General features: G+C 36.0%; 1 protein-coding gene across 8 annotated transcripts in view; it reads right to left on the bottom strand.

The window, feature by feature from the left end:
* Positions 1–4,723: 4,723 nt before the first annotated feature.
* SESTD1 (SEC14 and spectrin domain containing 1) overlaps positions 4,724–16,860 on the bottom strand; it is a 50,541-nt gene continuing 38,404 nt past the window's right edge. For all 8 annotated transcript variants that reach the window (XM_015868361.3, XM_015868366.3, XM_085552650.1 and 5 more), the window contains 8 exons: positions 16,539–16,733; positions 15,068–15,182; positions 14,420–14,579; positions 11,544–11,625; positions 11,059–11,181; positions 9,780–9,971; positions 7,830–7,951; positions 4,724–5,466 (listed from right to left, as the gene is read on the bottom strand). In XM_015868361.3, the coding sequence (XP_015723847.1) occupies positions 5,337–5,466; positions 7,830–7,951; positions 9,780–9,971; positions 11,059–11,181; positions 11,544–11,625; positions 14,420–14,579; positions 15,068–15,182; positions 16,539–16,733 (1,119 nt within the window). In that variant the 3' untranslated portion in view covers positions 4,724–5,336. The remainder of the gene's footprint in view (positions 5,467–7,829; positions 7,952–9,779; positions 9,972–11,058; positions 11,182–11,543; positions 11,626–14,419; positions 14,580–15,067; positions 15,183–16,538; positions 16,734–16,860) is intronic.

Consider the following 16,860-nt stretch of genomic DNA (forward strand, 5'->3'; position numbering starts at 1 on the left):
ACATCATAAGATTCACACAAATATTTCTATTGCAAATTAAACTCTTCAGTTCACCAACTGGTTTCATCATACCTCTTTGGCTTTCCCCTCCTTTCTTCTCGCTGAATACTGCTTTTCAGATCTCACTACCATATGTAGAAAAAAAACCCAAAACATTACCACAGCATTCTAAGATAAATGTGATTTGAGCTGTACTTTTTTATATCCTGAGCATATGTGATTTTCATGACTATAACATCCCACTCCTGACCATTATGAAGTTCACTAACACCAGGCTATGAAGCAGGAATGAAGCTGTAACCCACTCCCAGCACAGGCACCCACACACTCAGCACTGACAGCAGCAGCCATTTCATCCAACTCTGCATGGCAACCATGAACCTTTTTCAAAGACATGCTGGATCACATGCAAGAAGACAGTTCACTGGCAAGATGTGTGGATGCATCTCTGATAAGTCCCAGGAGACAAAACAATAGCTAGAGAAAGGGTCATAGCTAACAATACCAAATGAACTCCAGTAATTCATGTTTCTCTCACCTTCCTGAGCAAGAGCCCTGGCATCTTCTCAAGAGGTAATGCAGCATGAAGTGATACCTGAAAATAGCCACAACCTAACAAATTGGCCATACTTGATGAGTAGAAACAGAAACCTTACAAGGCTCACTAAGCATGCGGCTCAGCACAGCCTTTTGATGCCATTTCAAGCAAAGCATTAAGAAAAAACCTTGGTTACAGCATAGTACCTTACTGCATTTCTTTGTATAGATTTGTCATGGAGGGAAGGAAGGCTACACTCTGAGAAGCAGTGAATGATACAAAGCAGACAGTGAGGCATCACATTCACATCATCACTAGAGATAAGTGGAGTAGCAGTCAGATGTGTTGAATACATGGTACAATCTTCACTCTGCTGAGGCTAGCTTGCAGCTATCATCTCATAGAGGCATGCAGAGCAGCATAAGTGTTCAGAAAGAGAACAGTCTGCACTTAGTACCAGTTTAGAACATGGCTTGTTCCCAAGTCCCTGAAAGCCAAGCCCATATCACCACACGATCCTAATAAATATCAAGTAACCACACTCTGTGTTTGTGAAAATGCTCAAGATGCCATGAAAGCTACTATTTACTAGCTAACAACAACAACAACAAAAAAAAAAAAAAAAAAGCACCTTGACTATGGAACATTAAGAGACACTTATCACTTGTCTGCTACTTAAAAAAGAACACCAAAGAGCTCTGGCATTGTATTTTAGAGAAGCGTCTTACTGGAGCTTTGCAACCCACTAAAACTCTGCAGCTTCTAACCCTGCAAGACAGAGATCATCAGCAGTCCATGCATGCCAGGAAAGTCAGCAATGACAGCAGGAATGTGCTGCCGCTTGCCCAGCATCCGCAATTCTCCCATGGAAAATGAACAGTGAACACAAATAAAGCCCCCTAAACGAGATGGTAAATCATGCAACACAAACCAAATAAACCAGAAACATCATCAGCATCTGGAAAATTACCGTAAGTTTTCCAATAACATAAAAGTAATAAAAAAGGATATTAACTTTGCTTTCTAATATTTTCCAATGTATTTCCTCAGCACAGTTGAAATGTAAAGAAAGTATTTTTCTTCCTTTGCATTTGGAAAGATTTTGACTGGTGACTCTAAATTCTCACTGTATTATATTCTCATAATCTTTGCTGTAATTGAGACTCATGCAAACTGATGTCACTTTTAAGATGAGACAAGAAACCCCTCGCTTTAATTTTCATAGCGATTTTGGACTTAAGTTTATCACCAATGCTTTACATATACTAGACATTTTAATATATCCTGTATACATTCCAGCATAACTAGAATTACAGTTTTATTATTATTGGAGTCCCACCAGCATCTATTTTGATGACTAGTTGAGTTGTCCTCTCATATGATAGTCAGATGCTCTCAAGGGTTCCTTTAACAATTCCCCTTCAGGTTTCAAAACACCCTTCATTGCAGAGAGACTGTTCTGACTACCACATGACTGAGATTTGTACAAAGAAATCCATAACAAGCTGGAAATCAAACTCATTTCAACTCATTTATTCTTACCTGCATTTCCACAAATGGTGTAAAGAAAAAATATGCTTCCTCCTCCAACCCATCAGATGATGCTTGAACACAACTCAGTATTCTTGCAAAAGGTATATAACTTAGTTTGTAAGAGAATTTTCAATTAAGATGACAGGCATTAGAACTATAACAGTGAGACTACTTACTGCAGGAAACAAGAATGCCATACTTGCGAGAATCATTATTTAAATGACAGATCTGTGCACTTTCTCAACATGTAGTTTAAATTTCAAGGAAGTCACTCCACAATGGCCAGCTCTGGTTATTGCATAATAGGAAGTTAAAGAAGCAACATGCTACAGAAGACAAACACAGTTTATTAATTCTAAATATCTGCAGGTTGGGCTGCCTGCCCTAGTATTAGATATAGAAAAGCTGGTAGCACTGCCTGCAGCAGGAGGGTTGGAGCTAGACAACCCTTGATGTCCCTTCCAAGTATTCTATGATTCTTTTTGCCTTTGTATTTTTTATTTTGGAGTATGTGACTTTTCCAGAAACATGAAAAAAGATAAGAGATCATTAACTAATGACGTTGCTGAAAGGGTTTATTTAAAATTCAAATACTCTAGCAGTTTTTGGCCCTTATATTCACTTTTCATGCTTTTGATGATATATTTATGGGCTAAGATCTGGTCTGCTTATACCACCCTTGTGTTCTCATCCAGGAAACTAATGAGAAGCCTAACACAAGGGGGCATTTTTATAGTGCTGATTTTCATTTTACTGTTGCAAGAGTCTTAAAAGATACGAGAGACAGCCTTTGAAGTTAGGAATCAGCAAACATTTTCTTTTATTCTTGTTTCCTTTGCACTTTAGCTCCTGAGCTCAAGTAATGTGCTATTTGACACACCTAGAATTTAATCTATGGCTCCAAAAGCTTCCATTCTTACTCTTTCCTAATAATTCCAGTGTTACACAGATTAAAATTACATCATTGAAAGAATTCAGGAAACTGGAGGTAATAATTACGTCACTAATACTGCTGAAAGCCCATGACAAGATGGAGATGCAGTACTTATTAATGACTGTAGTTTTCATTTAAAATTGTGCTTATATTTTGTATTAAATACGCATAGACTTCTCTTGTTTGGATGCATCAACATCAAATTATCTGATCCAAATACTAGCTATATTGCCAGCAACTTTCTCTAATGGAATTGAAACAACCAAATCCAATTTTAAAATAATATATCGAAAAAGTCTCTTTGTAAGTAGGGTCTGTGAAACTTCAGTTGATTTTTGAACTACTTTTAATGTAATACTGCATCACTGCATCAATTCATCAAAAAAATAATTGGATTTCCTCTGCCAAAATAGCCCAAGAGGGGAAAAAAAAGATTACCTTTATCACTTTATCAGACAAATCACTGATATTGGCTTTTTTCTTTAATGGAGAAATTGCTTTATTTGATACATCACTTTCCTGTAGAGAAAATAAGGAAAAACTGAGACAAATAAGTAAACATACTATTTGAATGACAGCTGTATCAAGCAAACCTACCAAGTAATAATAAAGCCTGAAGGAATCATCTTCACTGTGAGCAACACATAGTGGGATATTACAAAACAAACCTACAGTTGTTTGTTTCACATGCAGCACTCTAGCACAGTCAGATATCACAACACTTTCCAGGGTTCGTGTAGAGTAAGTCCTGAAGAGTAAGAAGTGAACTATATTATGCATGCAACTGATTTATTTTCTTTTTTCATTCAAATTATATTGTAGTATTAAAGAATGGTTTGGGTTGGAAGGGACCTCTAAGGTCATCTGGTTCTAACCCCCTGCTATAGGCAGGGACACCTCCCACGAGACCAAGTTGCTCTAAGTCCCATCCAGCAAGGCCTTGAATGCTTCCAGGATCATATCATAGTATCATAGTCTTGTGCGGGTTGGAAGGGACCTTAGAGATCAACGAGTCCAACCTCCCAGGATTCGAGCCTCCTGTGTAGCAGAGCGGCACTTCTACCACTTGCGCCACAGGGGAGTGGGGGGGTTATATCTAGTCTAAACATACCCTCTTCCTGTTTAAAGCCATTTCCTCTCATACTGACACTACATTCCCTTATGAATAGTCCATCCCCAGCTTTCCTGTAGCCTCCCTTCAGATACTGGAAGGTCTTCCCTCAATAAATTTCACTGTTTATTATTCATTATTTATTTCAATAAAATTCATTATTATTTAACTTATGGTTTTACACTGTTTATGAAGCATATCTTAATTATTTCTCATGAGATAAAAATCTCATCTCCAAGTTATTACTACCAAGGGTGTCCATATTATTCAAGATTCCCCTTCCAAAAAGAAAGACAACTGAAAAATAAAGCACAAGTAACATCTACTATCCTTACCCTGGAAGAAAATGATTATTAATGTAACATTGATTTACTCGCATACTATCTTCTTACCTTTGCTTGAGTACCTTCATCAGAAAAAAAATGGCATAGCCTCTCATTCTCATATAACAACAATTTAGAGCAGTTCCCCTTACAGCCAAAACATGTTACATTCATAAGAAAAAATGATGCAGATATAAACACACTGGAAGAGTGATGGTTCTTCCTACCATTTATCACAAATATAAGAAAAATAACATTTGAGAATACAGGCCACAACAAATATATTTTAGATTTTAAAAAGATGGTTTTTATTAAGCACAAACAGCTTTTTAATACATTATCAATACAAATAGGAAAACATCTGTTTAATGAATCTGATATATCAAAGATTTGATGGTTGGTTGCATACTGGCACAATAAAAATGACTTTTATTTTAAAGTATTTCAAATTAAAATTATAGGGTCACCACTGTCTACACTGCAGGCATTTAACCTGCAGTCTAAAATTACTACATCATCTGGGCATGGGGGGAAGCAAAGAACTACAATTTCATAATATGGAACTCCTAACTCATTAGCACCATTCAAAGCTTGCATCAGCTGTTAAACTAAGTAGCAGCTGACAGGTCGGGTAAAGCTTTACAGCAAATTTCAGTGCAAAGTTTACAGTTCTTTTCCATAAGATACTTGGAATCTATGGTTTCATAGCATGTTAAATAATTATGGCTTGATAGATGTACAGTGTTAAGATACTGAAAACATTTACTTTGAAAAAAAGATGAGACATAACAGCTTTGAAATGCATTTTAATATATTATGCCAAATTCTGTAATATGCAAACAACATGCTGGATTACAAACTTAAGTCCTATTATGAACTGATAGACAAGGGTCAGTATTAGCTCTCTGGGGTAGTGGCTTCTGGTTGTCTCAGCTGCTGCTTTTTCAGGCTAACTAGCTTCATCTTCTCTCTAATGTGTTCTGCTGCAGAAGCCATATCACTCGGGCTCCCAAAGTACTGCTCAGAACTAAAAAAGACCAAAAAAAAGTCATCAGTGACAAGCAAAAAAAAAAAAAAAGCATGAGTATACACATGAATAACAATCCAGAAAACAAACAAAAAAAGCATAAGAAAAATAGACTCTTTGCCATTGAAGTTTAAAGCTTTGAGGACAGACAATCTTGATAATATTACTATAAATAGTGAATGAATCTCTCATACTCAAGAGATTCTTTCCAAAGCAGGGAACTGTTCTGTATGCTCAATGAGTAATTACCCAACACTATTTTTTATCTCCATTTTCCGACTGCCCTTAAGCCAGTCTTGGGGTTTGAATATTGTGACAGGCAAGGAAGTCAGCCTGAATGAATTCTGACTGAGGTTATACAACTGGGGTCTTATTGAAGGACTCTACACAACGTCAGCCAGATACTGACAGTGAAATTATGTCCTCTCACTCTCAAACTGAAAAGAACACACAGCTGCTAAAGCTGATTTTTTCCATTCAAGTACAACAAAAGACATCTGAAATGTTAGGGAAACTACTAACCAAGCTGTCAACAAAAACAGGATTTGAACACAATCTTTCAAAACAAAAGTAGGTATCAAATCTAATTATGATGCAGACAGATTGAAGTTTGGAAACTATGATAGGACAAAGTACTTGGGCTGGAGTCCAGTCTGGACAAAAGCATGCAGAAAATTTATTTCTTATAGAAGTAAATTAGTTTGACCAGAGATATCTAGAAAGACAACAGATTGAACAGCTGCAACTGGTGATCACAAATAGTGGCAGACATTTTGCCTGATGAAGACTAAAAGCCATAAGCAGGACAGGAAACACTGACGTGGATTTTCAAGGAAGATATTGACCAAAGTCTGAAGTGATAAAGAGGTTGATGGAGACTAAAGAAGCATGCTTGTAGACATTTAAGAAATTGTGCCAATCTCAACATTTTAAAAAACTATTTATACTAATGATGGAACCCTCTGCAATATTTATTTATTTTGTTAAGTGCTTTAAAAATAGAAGGACTAGGGAGGGTTAATAGGTCATCTCAGGATTTAGGACTGCTAAGAGTCCACTTTTCAAAAGGGGGACAAGAGGAACACAGCTGAAATGCCAGAGGCCAAAAATAGCACTCAGGACTCAGTCAGCCTGAAACATAGGTGTATGTACATATAATCATAGAAGCATTTCATCAGCACTCAAAACTCAAAGTCCAATAAATGCCTTCTCTCATGGGAGATTTCCAGGCAGTGAAAGATAAAGCTAGTTAAGAAAAAAAAAAAAAAAAATGTAAAAGAAAATGGTAGCACCGGAGTTTGTTTTTCCTTTAACAGTCTCTGCAAATTACACAAGTTTTAGAAATAAGTTATTCTATTTACCAAGTCATTATGTATGTAAAATTTGATATACACAAGTTATACCAAAAAAATACCTGGAACATAACACAGTTCCTCCCCCTTTTCCTCACAGCTGTAAAATCTTCACTATTTTCAAATACCTTACTAGAAAGGCATTAAAGTCACTACCAATTAGTTCCTGGTATATCTTCATGGGTAGTACCCCTCAAAAAAAAATTGTACTGCATAAGGTGCATGATCTTTTTGGAAATATGACAATACTGATTTCGAGGACCTGCTTTTTCTAACCATTTTTTCAGATCAACTTCAAATAACCAACCTACGATGAAGTTGCCTGACAATCTCAAAGCATTAAAAAAAAAATAAAATAAAAAAGGATTTTTCTCTCCAAGATTTCATTACTGAGCAGTCCCTGAACACCCACAGACCAGTTCCAAGGCTAGATTTTACTCTAGATGGAAAAAATTAACCACAAGTCCTGTATCACAGAGGACAACTGTATTTACACTGAATATAGAAAGTGGTTTTTATAGTGCCTGAAATTCCATACTCAATTTAGTTTTGTAGCCTGACAAATCTGCTGATTTTAAATTGGCATTAATAGTTCATGAGGGAAGTAATGTTTCATTGGCTGAATAATCAAATGTAATTTTATCTTCAGTGTACTTGCTTCAGATTTATTCAAACTTTCAGCCATTTAAAATCTATCATAAAATGCTATAATTCATGGGATCTGGTCACTCTTACACTATTTTAAATACTTCTCTGGTGTAACGACAACACATACCTAGCATTTGCAGGGTGAGAAAAAGTTATTAATTTGGAAAATTGGGCACGTTGTCTTTGGAAAGGTTGAAATTAAACCTGCCTGTTTTCTAAGAATAGATGAACAAAATATAGGATAACTAGCGCATTACCTTTTTAATTTCAGCAATAAGCACCCAGGATTCTTCTGCATATGAAATGACTATGAAGCATTACCAAAAGGATAGTCAAAAGGCATTACAGTAACATTTTACATACCCATCAGGATAAACTACAGGCACTGTTAATCTGTCCAACAGTGATTTCCCAACGGCTTCAATTTCATCAAATTGTTCCATTTCATTAAAAGCTTCAGGCTGCTCAGGACATTCTTGTAAAATCTGTTTAAAAATGAAAAAACAAAATGTAAAATAAGGTAGACAAGCGATAGCATATACATATATACATATTTTAAGTGCTAATGTGCCATTAAATAGAGTGAATGGTCTCTCAGCATCATCACTACCACATTTAAACGACTTCAAAATATTCATAAAACTCCAGAAAAACACGGCAAGTAAGCTAACACAGAATGAGAAGACAGTGCAGGGTACCACTGTTCTCCATGTTTGACATCATTTCTGAGAATGAAAAAAAATCTGGCTAGACAATATTTCAACACCAAATTTAAAATGCATAAATATGGTAACCTACACCATTAAGCATGAAAGACAATCATACAAATTATAAAGAGTCTATTAAAAACAACCTCAAAACAAAATTCTGTACCTGGCACAGAGCTCCAGAGAAATTATAAGTTTGAATTGAAGTATTTCTAGACTGTATTAGAACCCAGCACTTTCTTCTGCTTCACCCTCTGACACTTGTTTTAATTAACAACAGAATTTCCTTTTGGTCTCATTAAAAGGCCACAATAGTGCTAGTAGAATTTTGCTTTTGAGCGATTAAATTTTTTATCTATCTGCTTTTACTTACAGCTGCCTAAAAACACAGCAATTCAGTACTGCAGGAATGAGAGAACACTTGTAATATGGGCAAGGACAAAAAACTCTAAGTTTATGAACCGCTGAATTCTAATTTGATAACTATTAAAACCCATTTCAGCTATCTGTGGCAGCACAGATGATATATTTCCTGCTTTCACGAATCACCAGCAACTCCCAGTATCCACTGATTCAAAATATTTTTTATTAATGTAAGCAAGAAATGAATACAAGCCAAGAGCACAAGAATTACCTTTGCATCTCATACTTTCCTTCAATTAAGAGATCATCTTGTTTTTTCCTATCCATGTCCAAAACTGGCTTTTCTTTTGCAATTGTAAGAAACTACATTAACTACCTCAACAGGAGAGGCAGATACCTTTCAGAAAAACTATTCAGGGTATCATTTCACATAAATAACACTACCCTGGCCAAGAGGCCATACCTCGCATGAACAAAAGTAACAGACATTGTCTGGAATTCAGGCATTTGAAAACTCCCAATTTAGCAACTGCTCTTCATAACACTGTTGCTGACTTCTGATTCTTTGCAGCTTATAGCAGCATCCAGCTGAGCGTGTCAGTGAGGATCTTTCTTATAGGAGTTTGAAAACCATACCAAGACAGCAGCATGCTTTGAAGAAAACATGTTCAGAGCCTTTTAAGTACTGAATTCCAGGGTGCGCCAGTCTATCAGGCACAGAAAGTGATGAGTTTCTTACATTCACAAGTTTTGAAAGAATACCATACAGAACATACACACAGTGTAAAAGGCATTGCTCCCTCTAAGGCCTTGAAGTTCTTACGTGACAACATTGTAGCTTTGTATTATACCTTGCATAAAAACACAGTCCAAGTTTTTCTTGCCTTTAAGAATTCTAGTTTAAAACAAACAAAAATCTGCCTTATGATCAATGTCACAGTGTTTCCCCCAGAAGAGTTTAAAAAAAAGTAAAATAAAATTACTTCCAGCCCCAATTCAATACCCCTCACTTCAATGCTGTTGTTCTCCTCTTTGTTATACGGACTTATAGCAATACAGGTACACAATAATTCATTAAGCACTGAAATTAAGAATTAATAAACATTCTTATTTTTTTAATATATTTATAGATGTTGCTTAAACATAGTAAGTATTAAAAGAAAAATGAAGTTCCCCCTGTACATGACATTTGATTTGCTTAATTCTGACAATAAAGTTTTCTTCCTAAAAACACAACGCTCACCTTTTCAGCACTTGAATGAAATGCAACAGCCGTTTCCAGCCTCTGTACTCTTTCTTCAGAAGTTAATGTAAACTGCTTCCACACTCTGTTCAGTCTTGGTAGCGTGTCCCCTGAGGACCTTGAAGTGCATCTCAGGGACTGGCACAGCACAACTGTTGCCTGCAGTAGTTGTCTCCCATAATCATAAGTACTCTAGAAGTAGGAAAGCAGGAAGAATACATAAGATACATTCAATCTATGCATTTAACTTCAGAGCTAGTTATCTTAAAATGACAGCATACAGGCTTGTGAGACCTCAAATTCAAGTACAGTGAATTAATCTGCTCTACTAGAAAATACTTTTGAAACAAGAACTGTGAATAGCTGCCTGAATCTTACACAGTAAGCCTGGCATCTACTGCTAAGATGACCATCACACTGACTTCACTTTCACCATGTTTCTGGTCACACAGCATCCAGGTACTTCATGGCACACCATAATAACAGCACACTATCCTCTTCGCATGCTTAGTTCCATCACCGAGTGGCCACTGTTTATCAGAAGAGAGGTGTGCCAGTACAACCAGCAGAATTAGAAAACACATTATCTGTTACTTGGTAAAAGTGTATTAGGTATTTCTAAAAATGGCACTTATCTGGAAAAAGTTCAGCTTTTACACATTCTGATCTTCCTTGAAATTCAAAACATACCTGACATCTGTTCACAAACAAGTGTGCAAAATTGCCCTATAGCTTCAGTGAATTCAGCAGACTTATACGGAAGGATTAATTACTTGGCTGCTACTGTCAACAACTGAAAGTTGTCAGTTCTGACCAGCCATTATCTCTAAGCAACTGAACAGACTCTAATGCCAGAAACTCCTTGTGTAAGATGAAAACCAACAGAAAGACAGGCTCTGCTTCATGAAGTACAGCACAAAATAAATGCTAACTGAGCAACTTACTAATGCTTCATTATTTTGTTTGCAATCCTTGAAAAGCTGCTATGAGGACTATATGAAAAACATGGCCTTTGAAAGTAAGTGTGAACTTCTTTACTATGCAAAACATAGTAAATTAAGGATTGTAGTATCAGCAGCGCTGACAGATCAATGAAATCTTCACTTGAAAAAATCTCATCAAGCTCATTGCTAACTCAGTTTATTCATTCAACCACTGAGGCAAACAATGAAGACAAGTAATAGCTAATATATTATTGTATATGTGGGCACCAGTTCTATTTAGATTTCCTGAAACTGTTAAAAAAACAAACCCACACTACTAAAATAATTCAGTTCACCTGTGCAACATCAACAAATTTTCTATGCTTCTCCAGTAAAACCTTTGTTTCTTGAGCATCATCTCCTAGTCGGATGTGTGTCTTCAGCAGAGCATCCAACAGTTCACTTAACCATTCTACTGCCTTAAAAATAAAAGCAAATTAGAAGCATAAAAGCTAGGAAAGTAAAAAGACATTCATTCAGAATACTGAATTAACTACAGTGAATTAACTACAGTACTAGCATATACTTTTGATCTGGAAACAGTTAAGAGGTATCAATTAAACTCGTATATTGTGCAAGATACTCCTCAAAACACTTCTTATCACCACTGCTACATCCGTTATTATTTTCACTTTACAATTTCACTAAATAAAATTACACTTTCAAGAGATAAAAATAATGCAGTACAATTATTAGCCCACCCTCCCTTCCCCCCCCACACATTTAGCCAGTATGGTCATATTTAGAACAGGAAGATGAATTTCTTTGGCCATTTCCATACCTGAGCAGCATCTTCTTCACATTTAAATAACTGTACCATCTGAAGCATCTTCAGTCGTCGCACATCTACCATGTCTTCGCACCTTAAACAGCAGCACAGGAAGACTCATCAACACATGAGGAACAGATAAAATACACTGTTTTACAATGTTTTCAGTGTGCAACTGTTCATTAAAAGGTGATTAAACCACTTTATATCCTGCTTAGATTGACCAAAATAATAAAGACAGTAGGAGAAAAGCAAGAAATAAATCAAAGCAAGCACTACAAGTCACAGACATGATTAATAGTTCAGACATAGCTACACTACATAAAGTAATACCAGCAGTAGCTACACAGCCTTCTAGCTGCATTTCAGGTTCCTTACCCTGTTGCAATGTTAAGATTTGTAGGCCAGAGGTTTACAAGGGTAAAATAAGCCATTTCTGCTATTGAACTACTTAAGAAAAGCTGGATTAAACCTAGTATCATTCTGATTTCTATTGTCAGTGGGTGGCAAAGTTTTCCTGTTAAATAAAGTGAAAAGAAAATAAAACAAACAAAAATGCAGCACAGATCTTTACAGATCTTTTTCTTTTTTAGCTAGCTAAAGATTGTTGCAATTGAACCCATATATGCAGGAAGCATGAAGTCTTACAACACTAATTTTGGTGATGTCCTTCGCTATAACTCACCAGGAACCATCTCAAAAATCTAATTCATACAAAAACCTATTAAAATTATCTTGTTCTGAATGAATAGCATATTGCAGTCTTTGTCCAGTTAGAATACAAAAGTAGTATCAAAAGCCATTTTAATAGCAGGAGCTAAACACTAAAGCATTTTGCAGAATGACCTTTCTGCTTCAATTTTGGAGCCTGCTAAGAAAACAGCAAGATTCAAATTCTTGCATCACACTGTAAACAGAATTACTGATGTCAACAACAGATAACATTATAAGTGAATGCTAAAGACCGTATACATATATCTGTTCTTTTTCCAAGCTGTTTGCAAACAATCACTTCCAAAAAAAACAGTTCATTAAAATATTGTATTTTGTTAAGCACCCTGCAGTGCTGTGATGCTTGCATAAAGAAAATTCATTGCTCTAATAGTGCACAAAAAGTCTGTGCATTACAAAACAATAAATAAGACAGCAAATTGCCCATAGATATGAACTTGTGAAATTTCTTGTATGTATATTTATATGAGAAACATTCTATTAACTTGAGGAAAATGAAATCTCACAAAAACTACTACTAAATGCTATGAAGTGATAAATAATTGTGTATTTTTCAATGGGCAAATATATTTGGTAATTAATTTAAATAAAAGTAATAAGAAAGTTTTGTCCATTTATAACTTAAGACAACTTTCACTCTAAGTAAAGTCACATTGATACCTTTGAAAATAAACATCAGAAGGCAGAAATAAATCATGTTGGTTTCCCAGACGCATATTTTCTATGGCCTTTTTAGATGGAAACAAAGTACAGTTTAAACCCCTTCTCTGGTATGTGCTTAAGTGAGAAACCTCTGGCAGCGTGGCAGGAAGCATTACGTGGTTAGTTAAGCTTTTCTTTTCATCCAGACTAAGCTATGCAGATTAGTTTCATGAGACTAATAAAATTAAAATTAAAATTCCCATTTCTTCTTGCCACCTGAAGGATTCTACAAGAGTCAGACTAATAAAATGCAGATTCTATTAACTCTTTATTTGAATCTCGTTTAGTTTCACTTGATAATGTTGAAATATTACATTGAAAAATAAATTTAGTCCAAATTCTTCCTGTATTACTTAAGCTTAAACTATCTTATTGCAAAGAGTTCCACAGCTTAATTTTATTTATACACTATGTGAAGTAGCATCAGCTTCAGTTATCAATGTTTCTTAAGTCAGTTCTAGCCAACGTCCTCCACTTCTGTACTAAAAGAAGCAATGAGATAAACCTATTCCTAACTTTTCTCTGTCTCACTATTACAGACCTTTATCCATATTTCTGCACATCTCTTCCAGACTGAAGATCTTTGTTAAATCATTAATCAACTGGAAGTTGTTTCACACCTTTGTCTAAGCACATAATTGACACTTTTTTTGTCCTCTAACTTCCTATACTTATACACTCCTTCAAAACAGGCATCAGATTATATAGTGCTTAGAATATAAATGCACTGCAGATCTATACAGTGGCAGCAATATGGTCAATTAAGTACTACTACATCTTTATGAGAAAAGAACTGATGGAAGACTGGAGAATGAGTGTGGTAGCAGAATCCATCCTTCTGGTAATTTCATTCTGCCCTGTATTTTCCGCTACTAAAATTTCATCCTTCACTTCATCACATTCAAAAACTCACAAAAAAAAGACCAAATACATTTTGAAAGTTGAACTCTTGTGCCTCCACCATTTGCCAGTCCAGAGGAAGGGTACAAAGTGAGACCTGACACAAGCTCCTGTTTCTTCCTCTCTTTAGGAGAGAAAATGCCACATTCAAAGGATAGAGGTTGTGAAAAAGAAAATGAGAAACAAGCTGGAACATAATTTTCACATAACTTTAGAGCTATCGTCATTACTGCAGTATTAGCATACCTTTCATCTCAAACTGCTAACATACAAAAGACCTCCTGCATCTGTTCTATAGCTCCATATAAAGAGCATGTGTCTTAAATATTTATGAGTATAGAAAACCACTCAAATACTGTCACCCAATACTGAAATGAATTTAGTAATATGCAACAAGTTAGGCAGAGAAAGATTGTCTTGTTTAAGTATACCACAAATAGCATAAATTACAGTTGTAATAGTTATTAACTGAAAGTAAAACAAAATGGTCACTCAGAATATGTATTTTGAAGTGACTTGTCAGTAGATGAAAACTGTAATGTGAACTGTTTTACCTTTGTTTTCTAAGCTGCATATCTTCCATCACTCCTTGGATATGGTCCACATTTTCTTTATTTTCGATGGTCACATCTTTTCCATAGGCCCAGGATGCCTGATTAGATATCTGATCAAGAAGACTTTGACCTTTCTCACGCAAGCCTTGCAAACCTAAATCTGAAGGAAAAACAGCAAGAAAATTTTAAAAGGTAAAAAGTAAGTTTTATATATATGGATATATACACAGAGATATATATAAAAATATATATCCATGGCACTCTGCAAAACTTTCTCGCCAAAGAGAGAGATAAATTGCAATAGAACCTATGAGATGGAAGGCTGGAAAAGAATGTTACTATCTTTGTTTTTTGTTTATTTTTTTTACCCTTTCCTACTTAAGTTAGAGAAAGCAGTTGTCTACATTAACAAAGAATTAGTGCTTCATAACAGATGAAATGCAGAGTAGTGGTATATAGTAAATATATCAATGCAAAACATTTACAAGAAAGCACTTCCAGAACAATACCCATACTAAACAGTATCAGCAAGTCAAAAAGTAGTTACATGGAGCATTACCTCACTAGAAATTGAGAGATTACCTTCCCTGTCCCTGCTGTCTTTTTTTAAAGAAAGTATTCCCTACAATGCAGAAATATTTTGCTTACCAACACTCTTTAATTTCTCTTCCAGTAATTTTAAAGTTTGTTGAATTGATGCTCCATCTGCTGGTGCCACATCTACACACAACATTCCTAGTAAGCCATCCAGTTGCTGAGATAACTAAAATGAAAACCAACATATTGCTTTTTAAAAGAAGTTTGGGGCTTCAAGGTGCTTGAGTCTGCAGTTGTAGGAGATTGCTCGTTTATATCATTGACTCAAAGCTTACTGAAGGACACAGATGAACAAGTCCAAGCAAGTCCTGGTCAAGGGTTGAGAAATCCTTTGTTTGAGGGACACAGATGGACAAGGCCAGGGGCAAAGTGAGAGAGATAAGCTGCAGATGAATGGCCAGGAAGCAGTCTTTTGTGTGGGCTTATCTTGAGGAAGACAGCCTTCTCAGGGGGTGCTGCACATGACATCCCAAACACCCAGGAATGTCAAGTAGGCAGGAAAAAGGAGGATAAGAGGGATCAGCAACCATGAAGTTGGGTTTTCTGACATCAGATTCCTCACAACATGAAGAAAGGTTTTCTTACAACAGATTCCTCATGACCTGAGACCTGCATGCTGAAGAATGTATCTGCCATCAGATCTTCACTATGGATGTTCTGCTTGCTGACAGACTCTCCTGGACTTACCCTGTGGTTCATTCCTGATACCCACTTGCTGTCCAAGGCCCGCCACTCCGCTGCTCTCCCCCCTGTGCTTTTGCCTCAGACCTTTGGAATGTCTCACAATGGGACCGCTGCTAGATCCTGGTGGTGACTATTCCCGTTTTATGCAATTCTTGCCTTTTTCTATCTTTTCTATCGCCTGCCTTCCCTTCCCCATCACCCAAAATTATCTGTCCTTCCCTTCCCCATCTCCCTGATTAAGCTTTGTAATAAAGCGGATGGACCAACATTTGAACTGTTGTTTCTTAATCTCACACCAGGTATACATGTATCCAAGAATCTCTTCTTCCAATAAACTGGAGCGAGACAGCAACATTCTCCCAAATGTTTGGGAACATGTCATTTTACAGGTTTCTCTTTGCATTTGCTTATAAAACTCCAACAGAACATATCAAATGGGGGAGGGTAGGAACCTATGACTCCTTAGGCAACTATAAGAATAGAATAAAAGTAAATTTTAAAAAGAACCTATGACAATCATATCAAATACTCTTCAAAGTAAGTGTGTTACAGGTAATACATACTTCAAAAAAAGCTAGAGCAGTTTTTCACTGTTTTCTTTTATTTACTACTAGCCATTCAATGCCTAGCACTATTGAAATAGAACATATACTACAACTTACTTCTCTCCCAACGAGAAATTCATTTTTTCAGTGTTACAATCACAAAGACTTACTCCATTTTCCAAGTAACATTCTATGTTTTATCTCCCTTCAAACTTTCCCAATGTATTGAAAACATAAAATACTTCACTAATAACACACTAAAGGCAAGTCTGTGAGAAGTAAAAAGAACTTACATCTTGGGCAACACTGTGGAATTCAAGTGCTGCTTGTAATAGATTCTGCCTGAATTCCAGCTGACTGGCCTGTCGATAACACACATCACTCAGCTGTTGCTGCAATGCTTTTAATTCCACGAGGTCCTCCTCATCTCCTGCATTTAGGAGGGCTGCAATCTGCTGATTAAGCTCAACATAAACAGCAAACCACTCCTAAAATAGAAGATAATTAAGCATTAAAATAATATCAAACAATTTTCTCTTAAAAAGGCATGCATCTAGCTGCAGATTAACACACACTCAGATTTAAAAGGAACTTACTCCAGCTTACACTATAATT

Source organism: Coturnix japonica, chromosome 7 (genome assembly GCF_054131305.1).
Source record: "Coturnix japonica strain WE chromosome 7, WE-NBRP24, whole genome shotgun sequence".
Taxonomy (NCBI): Eukaryota; Metazoa; Chordata; class Aves; order Galliformes; family Phasianidae; genus Coturnix; species Coturnix japonica.